General features: G+C 50.2%; 1 protein-coding gene across 5 annotated transcripts in view; it reads left to right on the top strand.

The window, feature by feature from the left end:
• The window catches only part of LOC144174287 (cystinosin-like), a 190,663-nt gene that overhangs the window by 168,357 nt on the left and 6,159 nt on the right, over positions 1–16,147 (top strand). For all 5 annotated transcript variants that reach the window (XM_077702902.1, XM_077702899.1, XM_077702900.1 and 2 more), the window contains 3 exons: positions 6,789–6,908; positions 11,292–11,474; positions 13,490–13,607. In XM_077702902.1, the coding sequence (XP_077559028.1) occupies positions 6,789–6,908; positions 11,292–11,474; positions 13,490–13,607 (421 nt within the window). The remainder of the gene's footprint in view (positions 1–6,788; positions 6,909–11,291; positions 11,475–13,489; positions 13,608–16,147) is intronic.

The raw sequence follows: 16,147 nt of genomic DNA, 5'->3' as shown, positions 1-16,147 counted from the left end.
ACGCGATCCCTGCTCACGCAGCAAAGGCGGCACGAGCTATTCGGCGCGGACCCAACGTGTCGGATGTGCGAAGCGCAGAGCGAGACGATACAGCATTTGATCCACGAATGTACAAAGCTAAACGACGAACATCAGGAAGCGACGACATTAGCCGACAGGCTGGCATTCACGGGCGCCTCAGAAAAAAACAAAAGAGCAGCAAGCTTCGCACACCAAACGACGACTGCGTCGATGGGAGCAGTACCACCGAAGTCTAGAAAAGGTCCCCACTCGGCGTATTTCCTGCATAGATCAAGTGGGGAGCTAAGTGGACCGGCCTGCCGGACCTGCCGACAGCCTCGCTTTTCTGCCACAAACGGACCAGCTTTCCACGCGTGTGTGCGAGGGCGCGCGTGCTCGGTGTGTACGTGTGTACGCGTGTACTGTGTGTACTGTGTACTCTTTGACACCCGTGGTGCCTCCTGACGGTGCAAAAGAAAACTACTGTGCCAGGAAAAGCTCTGGTGGTGCTGGTGCAAATACTCGATCCCAAACACCACACCACGGGTGGCAACAATTTCTTAAGTGAAATTTCTCCATATGTGCAAGCGTATGTTCCAACTTCCTGTGGAGTTTGATGCATCTGCCCTAAGTCAAAAGGGATCAGGACCACGAACTTGCTTACTTACTAGGCAAGGTAAAATAGAATTTGCCCCCGCGCTAAATATTTAGGCAAAAGTAAAATAGGTTGTAGTCATTACTCAGTAACCTACACTACCTTGCCCAGCACAATTTTGGAGGCATAAAAGCGCACAGCGAGCTCAGAAACTTATCTATTTGAGGCGGGCGTTCTGGGAGCGATGTGAAACGGGAAGGGTGTTTTGAGAACGGGTTGAAACAGAAAGCGGTAAAAGGGGAAGGGCGTTTCGGGATACACCCACAAATATATATATATATATATATATATATATATATATATATATATATATATATATATATATATATATATATATATATATATATATATATATATATATATATATATATATATATATATATATATATATATAGGGCTTCCCGGGTGTTTATGACGCTGGCATTGGGGGCAGCCGGCAACGTATATTGCTTCGTAAGTCGCCGCATTCCTGGCCAGTAAAAATTCTGTTTGAGCCGATGTAGCGGCACAAAGCCAAGGTGACCCTCTGTGGGGTCGTCGTGCGTAGCATGCAAAATGGCGGCGCGAAGCCTATCGGGCATTACCAAAAGAAAGCGGGCGCCATCCACCGAATAGTTCTTGAACAACAAGACGCGTCACGCACGACAAACGGGCACGACAGCTGCGCTCGCTGCGCTGCATCAAACATGTTTTTTTTTTTTTTTAAATATCCTTCAGTTGTTCTTTTTTCAAGTTGGAGGTGGTGGGCACTGAAGTCGACAGAGATTCCAGTCAGTCATCAAAGTGACCGTCGTCACACGGGTGCATCGAGACAGGAAGGCGGGACAAGCAGTCCGCGTCAGTGTGTCGGCGTCCGCTCTGGTACGACACAGAAAAACCGTACTCTTGTAAGCGCAATGCCCAGCGAGCTAGCCGGCCGGATGGGTCACGCAGACCAACCAGCCAGCAAGTGAGTGGTGGTCCGTGATGATGGAGAAGTGACGCCCATACAGGTATGGACGAAACTTTTGAACGGCGAAGATCACCGCTAGACACTCAAGTTCAGTGACGGTGTAGTTACTTTCGGCTTTCGTCAACGTTCGGTAGGCATAAGCGATGACGTGCTGCCCCGCCTTGGATCTGGACGAGTGCAGCACCAACGCCGACTCCACTGGCGTCGGTGTGAAGTTCGGTCTGAGGGGCAGCTGGGTTGAAGTGGTGAAGAACTGGGCTTGGAGTAAGTAAAAACTTTAGTTGCTGAAATGCGGTTTCACATTCTGGCGTCCACAAAAAAGGGGTGTCTTTCTGTAGCAGGCTAGCCCAGGTTGGCGTTTAGACCAGTTTGGCGCTGCCAGTGGCCTGGCGAGCGTGATTTAGTGGGCGTCTACCTCCCTCCCCATTCCCCCTCTTCCCCCTCCTGCGACCTTCGGTCCTCCCCTTCCTAATAAAAGAATTTATCATCATCTGTAGCAGGCAATTTAGGGGGTGAGAAAGTTACGCGAAATCCTTAATAAAACGTCTAAAATAGGAACGCCCAAAAACCTCCGAGGTCTTTTAACGAACGTCGTACGACGAAGCCTCGAACTGTTCAGATCTTTTACGGGTCCGGCCGAATACTGTCCTTGTCGACGAGAAACCCCAGCGCGATTGCTTGACGTTCTGCGAAACGACACTTCTTTGAATTCAGAACCAACCATGGTTTTTGAATCCTGTCAAGAACAATGCCAAGGCGTTGGTTATGCTCGGTGAACGTCGTGCCATAGATTATGATGTCGTCCAAATAACACATACATATCTGTCATTGAAGGCCGCGCAAAATTGGGTCCATAAACCTTTCAAACGTCGCAGGCGCATTGCATTGCCCAAAAGGCATGACGTTGAATTCGAATAGGCCGTCTGGTGTCACGAAGGCTGTTTTTTCGTTGTCTGCTGGGCGTACCGGAATTTGCCAATATCCTGACCTGAGATCGAGAGAAGAGAAATATGAAGCGGAATGAAGGCAGTCGATAGCGTCATCGATGCGCGGTAGGGGATATACGTCCTTTTTGGTGACAGCATTGAGACGATGATAGTCGACACGAAATCACCATTAATTATCTTTTTTCTTGACAAAGGTCACGGGTGTGGCCCAGGGGCTTGAGGACACGTGGATCACCCCTTTGCTCAGCATTTCTTGCGCCTGGTCATTTATTATTTTCCGTTCTGGAGGCGACACTCGATATGGCTTTTGGCGTATAGGGGTCGCATCGCGGGTGTTGATTTGATGCTGGAGCCTGGACGCAGGAACGGGAAAGGAAGGATCCCGCTGTGTAAAGTCGAAAGCCGACGCCTATAGGGAGTGAGCGTTTTCAGTAGTTCGCACTGTTCGACGTATGAAAGGGAGCCGTTGATCATGCGCTTAAAGGCGGCGTATAGTCAGGTTTTTCTGTCGTGATATGGTCGGGGTTGTGGTTCACCGCTTGAATGGCGACGTTGACTTGTTCGTCGAAGCTGGCAATCTCGAATCCACAGGGAAGAACTACTGGCTCACTAGATGCATTCACCGTCCACACATGACTACGTCCGTCTGTGGCCTCGACCAGAGCTCGGGGTACCAAAATATTTTCCTTGGCCGTGTTGTTCGCATCGCCTTCAATTACAATAGTGCAGCTTCCCGAACAAAGAAGAGCAGAGTTGACCGGAACAAACGAAGCTGCCATAGCTGGTAAAAGGGTATCTTCAATAACTGAAAGCACACCTGTGCTGGTCTCGCTGGGATCGTCAACTGGTGTGGGCAGAATTTCACCCCGGAAAAAAATTTCGCCAGTACCACAGTCGAGCGTAGCTCCGCTGTCGCGTAGGAAATCTGTACCCAAAATAACGTCATGGGTAGCTTGCGCCAGCACAATAAACTCCGTCCGGAATGCCTCTTCACCAAGCGTAACTGTCGCGGAACAAACGTAACTGTCGCGTAACTGTCGCGTAACTGTCACCAAGCGTAACTGTCGCGGATCAAGACTAATAACAAAGTTTACTCACGTATCGGCAATGGGACTTCATCACAATAGAGTTACATCACAGCAATGTTTGTTGCACTGGATGCGTCTTGGCGAGATTTCTGTGGCTGAATTGGTGCTCAGGAGGAATATGCGAGCGAGAAGGCAGCATTCCTAGGCGAACTGCGAAACTTGGAAATCGGCGTGTATTAGGATGGGTCAGGGATCCACTGAAGGACCGTGTGGATCCAGCGTGCAGGTTTGCTGTCGTCCGTAGAGGGGGTAAAAACAGCGAAAATTCAATAGTCATTTGCATCGCGGTATTGTACGCATACGTGATGAACGTAAGGACCTGATCCCAGCTTGAATGATCTGAATAAATAAACAGACAGCATGCCTCCAAGATTGCGGCTGAAGCATTCTGTCAGACCATTGGTTTACGGGTGGTACGCTGTGGTAGTGCGATGAACATGTTGCATTCGGCCAAGAATGTTCAGAAAACTTCAGACAAAAAGACCTTTGTCGCTCTGCAGCTGTCGCGGCGCTCCGTGGCGAAGTATGAAACGACGGGGAAGGAAGGATGCCACGTCCCGCGCTGTGGCGGCTGACAGAGCAGCTGTCTCGGCGTATCGCGTCTACCGCGACGATAATCCAGCGGTGTTCCCCTGGCTGTGCAAGGTAGCGGCCCGTCGAGGTCGATACCCACTCTATCGAAGGAGCGCGCAGCTGCAGAGGCTGGACTTCGCCCGTTGTTGGTCGCGGAGGAGCCTTACGGCGCTGACAATTTCGACAGGAGCAGACATATTTCGTTACGAAGGTGCACATTCCACGCCAGTAAAAGTGAAGCCGAAGTACCTTCCGGACGCCTCCATGGGCACACTGCACGTCACAGAGGAAGGAAGAGCAGGTGGGCACGTACAGCAAAGCGGGCAGCTTGACGGCGAAACGAGCTGAGCGCGGCTGCTGGCGACGGACGGGACAGAAATTGTACGATGGAAGCGATCCACTGATCCTTTCGCTGCTCAGCAGCCATGTCGGTGATATCAAAGGGGGCCTGAGTGCAATCGACACAGGATGAACTGTCGGCCGAGAAAGAGTGTCTGCGTCTGTGTGCTTGCGGCCGGGCATACGGCTCGTATGTCGGTCTCTTCCAGCCGTATACATCGGAGCGACCGAGGCGGCCAGGGTGATCCTTTAGCGAAAACAGCCAACAAAGGGCGTGATGGTCCGTCACTAGGTAGAATAGGCGCCCGTACAGGTAAGTGGGAAACTTCGTAATAGCCCGAATCATCGTCCAACACTGTTCCTACTCAGTGACGGAGTAGTTTACTTCTGCTTCTGTGAGGGCACGGCTGGCGTAGTTGACGACGTACTCCTCAAATCCGGGCTTGATCTGTGCTAGTACTGCGCCAAGGCCGACACCACTGGCATATGTGTAAATTTCCCTTAGGAGCGCGTGGATCGACATGTCGTTGTACCGGTGGCGAGATGAGGAGGTGACGCGACGTAACGAAGGCTTTGCCGCAGGCAGGTCGACCAATCGCCGATCTCGTTGCTTCCGCCAAGGAGCTTCGTCAAAGGCGGAATGATGGTGGCGAAATTGCGTGGAAAACGGTGGAAGTGAGAACAATGTCGGTTGAAGCTGCGAAGTTGTTTCACTGTCGTCGGCTTGGGAAGATTCCGCCACGGCACGAAGTTTTGCCCGGCCTTTGAGGCCGGCGTCTTTTGACACCAGATGGCCTAAAAGCAAGTTTGCGAGCAGCAAACCGTCATATTTTTATGTTTAACCGCAAGCACGCTGCGGCAAGGCACGGCTATGTCATCTAAGTAACACAAGCATATTTTCCACTTCAAGCCGCGCAGTTTGTTGTCCATTATCCCTTCGAAAGTCGCTGGCGCATTGCACAGCCCAAAAGGTATGACGTTGAATTCGTACAGCCCTACAGTTGTGACCAACACAGCTTTGGGACAATCCATATCTGTCATAGATACTTTACAATAGCCGGATCTTAAATCCAATGAAGATAATAACTCGGCGCTTTACAAGCAACAGAGTGCGTCATCTATGCGAGGAAGCGTACAGGCGTCTTTCGTGGGATTTTGTTGAGGCGCGAGTAGTCCACGCAGAAGCGAATTGACCCGTCTTTTCTTCGTCGCAAGTACCACCGGAGAGGCCTAAGGGCTTGTCGAAGGGCGGGCTACGCCGCGTTTGAGCATTTCCGCAACGGGCTCATCGAGAACGTGGGGACACACTGCAGCAATTGCGCAGTGCGTCCTGCCTCGGGTGTCGGCCGGGCGTCAAGTGCTTGACGCGGCTGACGGACGGAGCAAGCTTTCTTGTTTACGTTGCGTACGTAACAGCAGCTTGTGTGATGATCATTTCCAACAAAACTGCGCGCTATCTTCAATGCAATCCTTGCGGACAGGCCCTGTAACCAACCAGCGGGTGTGCGCTGACGGCCGCCGTTGTGGGCAGCTACGGCAGCAAGCACGCACGCCCTGCGCACCTCCAGCCCCCGAGTGGTCAAGCAATTCGTGCTAGAGTACGTGGGATTCGGGACGCATACCAAGGCAGGCAGGAAGGCAAACTCCTGGCGCCACGGCGTGGGGAACGTGGCGCCAAATAGGTTATATTCACTGGCGAGGCACGCATGCAGGCAACCATGTGAATGCGCCGTCACTAGTTACGTCGGGCTCCGCGGGATGGCTGTACTTGTTCGTGCCCGTATTAAGCACATGATGTGTGTTGGACGTTCCACGGTCTACCCCATCGAACGTAAAGCAATGCCTCGACTCCAATGTGAGGGCAATTAACATAATCTCTGTTGACATGACGCCACCGTTGAGAATAGGGTTGGAATGGAGCCGACGACGCACGCCGGTGTGTGCTTTTTTTTTTTTTCTGCGGCGTGCGGGCGCAGTGGCACAAGCCGCGCCATGTCTGTAGCCGTTTCCAGTGTTGCCAAGCGAATAAATTAACAGGCTAACTTTGCAGTGAATGTCATCTATAGGTGTGTATATGAGAAACATGTTTCTTTGAAACGTGGCTGAAATCAATCCAGGTAAAAAAGAAGTGTCTTACTTGTGATTTGACTGTGTTTATTGGCGATGCAGCTGAGCCCCTCAGGTGTTTTGGGGCGGCTGATCGCGTGAGCACAAATGGCGCGGTCTCGCCGCAGGGCGAGTACTATGCGCGCCACCCGACGGGTGTGCTGCCGGTGGAGATGAACGACATCGTCTTCGGACTGCACGCCGCGCTCGCCACCTTCGTCACGGTGCTCCAGTGCTGCTTCTACGAGGTGAGTGCAGGCTTCGGACGGGTTAGCTTGCTTTGTTATCTGCGCATGGCGTGTACGCATCGAAAAGAGCCGCCAGAAGCGTGACATGGCGTCTGTAGAACATGCATTTGAAAACATAGAGCATGCGAAATGCAAACGAGCCTCCCAGCAGAGGCAAATGTGGAGAATTTGACGTGACTGCCTTCCGTTTATTCATTCCCGATACTTTGACTATTCATTTGTGTCGTTTCAAACAGGCAGCCTCTGGAGTCGGCGCACCTACCCGCGTGTTTACGCGATTATCCGCGGGAACGTGTCTCCGCGAGAAACTTTTTCACCAGCGGAAAGGCATTTCAAGGTGTTGCAATGGAATATTGCATTATTTTGGAAAGACCTTGATGCATCTCTAAGTCTACCAATTGCGGTAGAGATGGCAGGCAATTCCCACAAGTCGCAAACCATAATGGGCTCAATTAATATCCTTAATGTAGGGCACTTTGGTACAATAATTTATCCGACGGTAACATCTACAGTTTACAGAATTGTCGCCCATCGTACATACAAGCTTTGACCAGTTCACAATGCCATCTGCATGTGTAGGATTAAGGCGATTGTAGACTTTTGCCCGTTTATATCGGATAATATTTTTTAAGACGCAGCAAGGCTTATTCTTTTATTCTTCTAGAACCCATCGCGCCATTTCACCATGCCTTCGTGCTTCAGCAGAAGCGTTACCAATCCATCGTGACTATACGACGCCTTCAAAAATGTAGAAAGATTCATTAATACTGAAATGAAACGATATAGTTGGAAATGTTCCCCGCATACACTGCGACAAGCTTTAAGTGTCCTGGTGCGGTGTGCAGCACCACGTTTAATTATGCGGAGATGTCTCGCTTTGACCGAAGAGTATTTCATTGGAGCAGAAGCCGTCGACCCCTGCTGTCCCACGCTAGAGTCACTGCATTGATCCTCAGCTGATAGATATTCGCAGCTTTCACCTACCTGAGTCATCACATCACGACCTTCACCCAAGTAGCGAACCGCTGAATGAATGCGTCTTCAAGCCTCACACGCCCCGCTCAGGTTTACGAATTTCCCCGATGTTTTGTACGACATTATGATCAGGGATTCGCATTTGAACTCCGGAAAAAACAACCTCTGGTAGAATCTCCGCGGATTCTTATTTATCGGAAAAACTCATCCGGGATGGTCAGGTACCTCTGTAGAAATTCGAGTTGATGCGTTCCTCCTGTGGACGTGTGGATTTACTCCCGGGTCTTCTCGCGGGATGCTTGCGAGCTCCTGCACTGAGTTCAAGGGGGTGCAATGGGCGATCGATTCCCGAAGGGCGCGGGAAGGGAGGGGCTCCCGCAGCAGGTGGACCCCTGCGGCACAAGTGCAGGTTTTGCGCTGGTTGCAGCAGATCCGACGGGTGTGCTATATGGCCCGCCCTGTAACCGTATAGTGCAGTGGTCCTTACCCATAAGTATGCCGGGGACCCCCCCTCGGGCTGGCGAAAGGGACGCTGTTTGAGCCCGTGATAAACGATATTGAGTCGCGTCGAACAATTCTCACTTTCAGCTAAAGTCCCTCACTCAATTCCCGCCTTTTGTGTCTCGCCTTTGTGCTGATGCGTGTCATATTGTCACGCCAATTGCTCTTGCAGCTAAACGTTGCCCAAACACCTACAAGACGCCTTTTGTGCGTCTGGCTTTCTCGCACAGCTGGGGCGTTGGGCAAAAAGCCAGCCTTAAAGCGTGTGCTACGTGGAGAAGTTAGTAGCCGTGTGGCTGAATGTCAAACTTTCCTTCAGAAACTTTCTCCGCCTTGGGGAGTTCCCCTAAATCTGGCCAATCACACGCGAAGAAATTAAACGCACAAGCCGCGCAGCGAAGACACCCTTTTGCACACACCCAGAGCGGCAAGAAGGAGAAAGAAATGGGGGAAAGTGTTTCGGGTGGCTTCGCGGACCCCGTTTAAGAGCCACTGGAGTAGTGCATATACCCGCATGCCCCATCTGCATCGATAACGTTGGGGAGCCGTTTTTGACCCTCCTTTTCTTAAACTGAAATGGGAGCGCCGGTTCGCTGGACGCAAAATACTAAAACTTGTTTGCGTACAATCCGCTAATAGTTTGACATGTCGCTTACGCAAGTAAAAGTTATTAATTTAACGCGAAGATTTCTAGAGAAAATGCGTATTTATCGGTTACAAAGTGTTCACTAACACTCCAATTTATGACCTGCCACCGAATCCGCCGATTTTGGGCACCGCGCTACCACAGCTATTGAGAGAGCTCTCAATTTCCGAGACAAAACAAACTCCAGAAAACGACCTTCCAATTTCCTAGAAATCAACTGCAAAAGAGCGGAACCCTAACTTCGAACAATTAACACGCATACTTCACACGAACAGGTTGTTTTTGTTTTTAGAAGTGTCCCCCCCCCCCCGCTTTCCTGATGTGCAGTTTTCGGAATAAAATAAGCGGGGGATGTTGAAGTTAGTTGCACGGCCGCACTTTCTTTTACAAAATTCCTTTACTGTGCTCAAAGGTGCACGAAGGCCAGAGTGGGGGATGCGGCGTTGACGATAGCTTGAGGGAGCACACAATTAAGCTGCGTGAAAAAAGGGAAATATATGCAGCAGGTTTCTTGGCAAGCCACTGTTTGACTTGCAAGCACTGTTCTTCAGACCTGGAAAATACCTCCGTCATTAGGAAGTGCAAAACGCGGCTGTCGCGTGAAGTCGTAGAATCAGAGCAAATCTTTACACCTGGGAGGCGTGCGTCAGCATGGCTTCCAAGTTCGATCACGCTCTCTGATAAAGAAGAGAAATTTCTACGCATGCGCAGATGAGGGCCTTTGGTTGGACGGCTTATTTATATAGTGTGCTTCAAACGAGCCCCAAGTTCGGCGCAGTTCTCGTCAACTCGTCTCTGTCCTTGTGTTTTTTTTTTTTCGCTGCTTTTTGGGTACAAAGTGAAGTATCCCAGAAACTCCATGAACCTTCATTTTTTTTTCTCTATACGTAAATGATACACTATTATCCCTACAATGAACAATGATCGGACGTTTTGATGTACGCCGAGGACCCAGCCATAATTATTGCGGACGACACCCAAGAAATTGAATATGAAACCACTCCGAGTTGTCAGGAATTTCCACATGGTTTTATGCCATTAAGTTAACACAAAATTAGCACAGAAAGTATACAGATTAAATCTCTTTGAGTGGGTATGCTTGGCTTGTCCAATGTGCACCGGGGACGCTGGGCGGTCACCGCGAGGCACGTACACGTGAACGTTCGGCACTTTTTTTTTTTTTTTTTTCACTGCCGGTCCGTGAGACACGCGCTAACGTGCTTTCGACATTTTCTTGGTATTTTCAACAGCCGACACGCAACTCTACCGAGTAGCTAAACAGATTCGCTGTTAAAAAATACATTCTAAGCCTAAAGAATAGAAACTGGCTCCAAGAATTTTTGTTATGGGTCATTGTGTGCAAGTGAAATGTCCGCCCACAGGTAGTGATTGGTTATATGTAAATCTTGTTGTTGCTAGGCATTGAAACTTTGTGTTCAAATGGCCTGCCATATACTTGTATGTATAGCTGATTGAAATTTCAGTAATTTTGCAATTTAATTATGTTCATTGTAGCTATTTGACTACATTAGTGCACCTTTTTCGGCTGTCACAGGGATATATTTTACTAGGCCCCGAGGTTTCGTGCTACGAATTGCTTGTATTTGTGTTGTAGAATCATTTCTAATCGTCAGTGTTTTGTAATTTTTACTGTACATATTCTTTCTTTCGCTTTTCTTTCTTTCTTTCTTTCTTTCTTTCTTTCTTTTTTTTCTCTTTTTCTTCCCTTATTCCTTTCTTTATTATTATTTTTTAATTTCTGTACAGAGAGGGGAGCAGAGGAGCTCTTTACCTTCATTATTGCCCTCTCTATTTTGGATCCAGAACTACCCGTGGACTACGGGTTTAAACAGTCTGGGGTCCTGTTTGTTTTACATGATTTGATAAATGAAATAATAAAGCCAGGGAACAAAAGGGTGAGAATGAAAGGAAAAAATAGATAAACGTGAGTCTACTGAATTTGCTTCAGCGTTTATTCAGTGTTAATTAAACGCAATTCAATTTGCTTTGAGGAACCACCGTGGAAGGAGCGCTGCGCTCTATTTTGTGCGCGCTGCAGTTGGTATCGAAAACTAATCGCTGTTCGCGTACACAAAGGAGAAGGCCTACGACATGACCAGGCCTTGCGCACATCTAGACGAAAGCGCATGCAGTTATGCAGTGCCCTAAGTCTCTGAGAGGGCGGTCCCAGGGGTGTGCTTCGGAGCAGGTATGGAGTCCTGCGTGCATGGCGTAAAGGCGGCGAACTGGCGTTTTCGCAGCGCAAGGAGCAGCGGATGTCCGTGGCGGGCCGTGGCATGCTGGTCACCGTGTGGGTGGGCGCGGCCCTGTTCGGGGTGATCACGCTCGTCGCGGGTGGCCACTGGAGCAGCCCGTGGCTGGTCTATCTCTACTACTTCTCCTACTGCAAGCTGGTCATCACTCTCGTCAAGTACATCCCGCAGGTACCACAAACAATGTCTCACAGAGTTATTTTAAATGCAGAGCATTTCAGTAACTCACGATGTCACCCGCGTTGACGTCCGTAGTCGTAGTCCGCACCGTCGTTGTCCGCACCCCTCCCCCTACACTATATAAAAAAAAAAATACTATCCGGCGCCTGGTTTCGATCCCTCGACCCTGCGGGTGGAACGCAATGTACATGGTGCTCTACCCACTGCGCCACAAAGCCGACACAGAATGGGAGGCTACGAACGCGCCTTATATCCTTGACTCATTCAAACTACGTCAAGAAGCTGCTGATGCGCTCGCATCGCGCTCTCTCGCCGCAGTCGGTTCGCGCTTAAACCACATATGTCGTTCGCGCGCGCTCCGGTCTCTAACATCTGTGGCGTGATCGTGACGTCAACATCACGCGTTCGTGTGGTGGCGCGATTTCGGCGCTATAACACTCTCTCGCGAGGGGCATTGGATTGAATTCGATTGGATTGGATTGGCTTGGCTTGGATTGGTTTGTATTTGGATTGGATTGGATTAAAGTGGATTGTGTTGGATTGTGTTGCGTCATAGCCGCGCCACGTTGCGTCATAGCCGCAGCAGGGGGTTCACGGCACGTTTCACGTTTCACCATCGACTTCATCGACAATGTCTACGCTGGAAGAGAAGAGCGGAAATGCTCTGCATTTGATCGTGCCCCTCGCGAGGGGGATGTTAACGCTGGATTTTTAAATGTCGATAACTAAGCCATGACAGAGGAAAACACAAAACAAAGAAACAAATCCAAATCGAGACATGTGTTTTTCCGGCTGGCTGGCGCGTATCAACGCGGTTGGTTATGGCACGTCGGCTAGGCAGCGCCAGCGGCAATTTCTACCCATTTACACTCCAACATGGCCGGCGCAGCACAGATATGCGTAGCCATATGGTCACCATAGTAGCCAGATGGTAGCCAGCGCGCCCTCCGGCTGGCGCATGCGCAGCAGGTTTTGCGGCTAGTGCACCGACTGTCGTAAACTTCACAAAACGGTAGAGCGGACGCGCGCGCTCACAGTCTGGGGGGGCTGGCGAGGTGCATTCCGGGATACGGGGCCGGCGTGGTCTGTCGTGGTCGGCGCGCTTACCGCCGAATACAGACGTGTCCTTTTACTTACCTGCGCTGTGTAAACGCAGCAATGGACGAAGCGTCTGCGCCCACATCCTCTAGTGGACAGCCAGAAAGCACTACCCTCGTCCAGGCAATTGAAGGGTGTCCTCACTGGAACAACTGGTGTTTTTTGGAAAAGGAAGCGCTATGAACTCTTCCTGCAGCCCTGCGCATGAAGCTCATCTAAAAGGTCGAAATATAGCCGCTTTGAAGGCGCCACTCCATCGACGGCCCCACAAGGCCACTCTTCTCTTAATAAAAGTTATTACTACTACTACTTGCGTGCTTTGCGACATCATTCACTCAGCTACACTGAACTCAGCGACATAACTTGCGAAAAGTGACGTTCGCGAATTCTCACATCGTGAGAGAAAGCTTAGGGGCCCGTGGCTTCCTTAGCTTTGCCAAATGTCCCCACAACCTTGCATATGGGACATCTTGAAGGTAGCGCACTTAAACACGGACACTAGCGAAAGAAACGACAAACCACAGCACTGGTGTCTGTTTCTAGTTCGCTAGTGTCCGTGTTCAAGTGCGCTGCCTTCAAGATGTCCCATATGCATTACCAACTAGCCCAGTTGTCACTTCTTCCACAACCTTGCCTAACCTCGCTATATATCATTGATAAAACATGTTAGACCTGTAGCAACCACGGGCACGTGAATACAAAAAATGCTACCGCCTTCACCCGTAGAACGGCTCTCGAACTGCGTACTTGGGAATGCCCTTATTGCTTTGTGTATGCATAATCAACCTTGACACGACCGCATATACCACATACGTTCGTAGACTAAGAATAACCACTTGGCAAGCCCGCGCTCTCGCGTTAAACTACTCTTCACCACGTTAATGACGCTATTTTTTTTTTTTTTTCAGGCTCTTCTTAACTTCAGGAGAAAATCGACTCTCGGCTGGAGCATTGGCAACATACTCCTCGACTTCACTGGTGGAACTCTGAGCATGCTGCAGATGTTCATGATCGCTCATAACTACGGTAAGATTTCCCCTCGCACGGGCTAATTCGCACTAACGTGGGTGCACGCCGCTGCTTGCACAGTATACGGAAGCTCTGGCAGACGACAAGCGATAGAGAAAGCCATTACGGGGAGAATTCATTTCCAATGACAATCTTTATATGTTCTTCGGCTCCGGAGAGTTACATGTATCTTCCACAGCCAAGCATGCTGGGTTTGTACAAGACATGCTAGAATCGCGAGTTGTACATGTGCCGTGCTCTTACGCCCTAACGGCAGCTGTTACGGCGCATTCGAACGCACTTGTGTAGAGGAGGCCGGACAGGCGGGCTTTTCAAACCGGAATTAGTATCCACAGAGTGTTTGGCATTAACACGGTCGCAGCTCTCTCGCCGTTCTCGACGAAAGCTGTCGCCCCGAAACGAAGCATGTTTTGTCCTCTCCCTGATATGCATTTTCTTCGCCTTGCCATCTCAGGCTGCGTTTGCCTCTCTCGTGAGGCGTGGATTGCGACCGCCGCTGTGTCGTTGCTCGTGGGAGGAGGCACGTGAGCGAGCATGGTCACGGACCCTCTCGGCATGGGCATGCAGTTTCACCCAAGCAGACGCATTTTCTTTTTAGCAGGGGGACTATTTAGGGGCTCGCACTGCCCGTTGATGCCTGTCACGCCTGGCGAAGGTACTCCGCTGGGCCGACAAATGGCGACGCCGCTTTCAGTGCGGGATCTCGGCCAGTGCGGGAACGGGAGCTGGAATGGCGCCGGCGGCGCACTTTCAGCTCCTGCCCTATATATATGTGCACCGACAAACTACCAGACCTCCATGGGTGAGCTTCGAGTACGTACACCCTTTGTCAAAATTTTCTAGGCCAAACCTAAGCCTACTGGAATCCAAAGAATTCAAAGAATCAGCTTTTTTCTTTACATGTGACAAAGTTATTTCATGACAGCAAAAAATAAATGTGTTCTCTCGGGCTATTCGGCATAAACCGTTTCAGCCTCGCTCGGGACGTAAGCTTGTACATTGAATTTTTGGCGGCCTGCGCACTCTCGGCTTGGCCTAGAAAATTTTGACAAAGACTGTACATACAACGGCGAGCGGCGTTGTGAGCGACCCCCGACCCTGCGTGAGGGGGCCGCCAGCGTGCCGAACTCAGCTGCGCTGTTTCAGCAGATTTCACAAGATTGGAACCAGAAATGCTTCTCTCTATATCAATTGCCCCCGTTTCGCATTCCATGTTCGTGGCCCAATTTATGTTCAGGGGAACGACTTATCATCCCGTGCAGCTTGCTCAACTTCACAGACAACCAACAAGTTGGCTTCTGTGCAGCTACGAGCACTCTAGCGCGATAGCGCCTCGCCTGACGCCAGCGGCCGACATCGGCAGCCCATATCACCGCGCAGCGAATGGGTCCGCACCACGTACGTGCGCCTGCAAAGAGACACCGCGACCTTCGGCAAACACGTACTGCGGCTAAAAGTGTGACGAAGCAGTTCAGTCAGTGCATGTTCGAGAACGTGTCCTGCTTGGCGTGTACAGGCTAACTGACTTTGCTTCGAGAAAAACTTGATGCGGGCGCCGACAGATACAGAATGGCGTAGGATGCAGTATACAAGATAACATGAGATGAAAATCCCGGATGTTGGAGAGAGAACAATTAAGGTAACCCATCTAGAAGGACGTAGTGCCAATATGAAATTTCTGCTTGAAAATGTGGGAGTCGTCATTGCTTACTGCTACCGGACCACAACCGACTTTATAGCGGCTATAGCAGCCGACGCCAATAAGAGCCAGCACGGTGAAAAATTGATGACCAGGGATGGCGCGCTCCGTCAGGTGGTGCTAAATTTATCCTCAACGTCGCCACCTTGTCTTCCCATTCGGTGCGACCTGTGACTACTGGTGTAAAACGTATAGCGCTCATGCCAATAATTGCCGACTGTACTGGTCAGTCCGGACCCGCATCTTAGCTTTGCAAACGTCAACGTTCGCTCCAATAAACGTGCTTTCCTCAAAGACAACTGTGTCGTATTTGGCTTAGTGACAATATCATGGTACCGTATACCTGTATACTCGGCTGGTATTATTTATTTTTTAGCATTTATGTTCGTTTAAACATTCGGGACGTTTATTGCTATACGTTGAGTAGCTTTCTTTTAACATGAAGCTTACCTGTCCACGTGAGAAATTTGACAGGGAAAGCTTGGATCTGTGTTAAGCATCCCCGTCAGGGTCAGGGAGCGCCAACGTCTTCATCGACAGCGGCTCTTTCAGAATAATTTGTGCCGCAATTAATTGTAGCAGCTCGCTCGGTGTAACTGCTACAAATGGCAAAATTGGGCATGACAGCACCCCACCCCCGTCACTTCTTGAACCACTGCCCGCGTACCGAGGTGGCGGGAACCTGGGGAAAAGAAATCGCCTTCTTGGCCATGTGGCTGCTCGTCCTGCTCAGATGCATGCAGCGATATGTCCTAGAGTACCACAACGGATTCACTAAACGTACGGTGCAAAAACGTTGCACGGCATCCCTCGAGAGTGCGAATATCTATGTTTGCAT

The sequence above is a fragment of the Haemaphysalis longicornis genome, unplaced genomic scaffold (assembly GCF_048455015.1).
Source record: "Haemaphysalis longicornis isolate Haplotype H1 unplaced genomic scaffold, Haemaphysalis longicornis Haplotype H1 scaffold_3, whole genome shotgun sequence".
NCBI lineage: Eukaryota > Metazoa > Arthropoda > Arachnida > Ixodida > Ixodidae > Haemaphysalis > Haemaphysalis longicornis.
The sequence above is the reverse complement of the archived record's forward strand: the minus strand, read 5'-3'. Positions and strand labels throughout refer to the sequence as shown.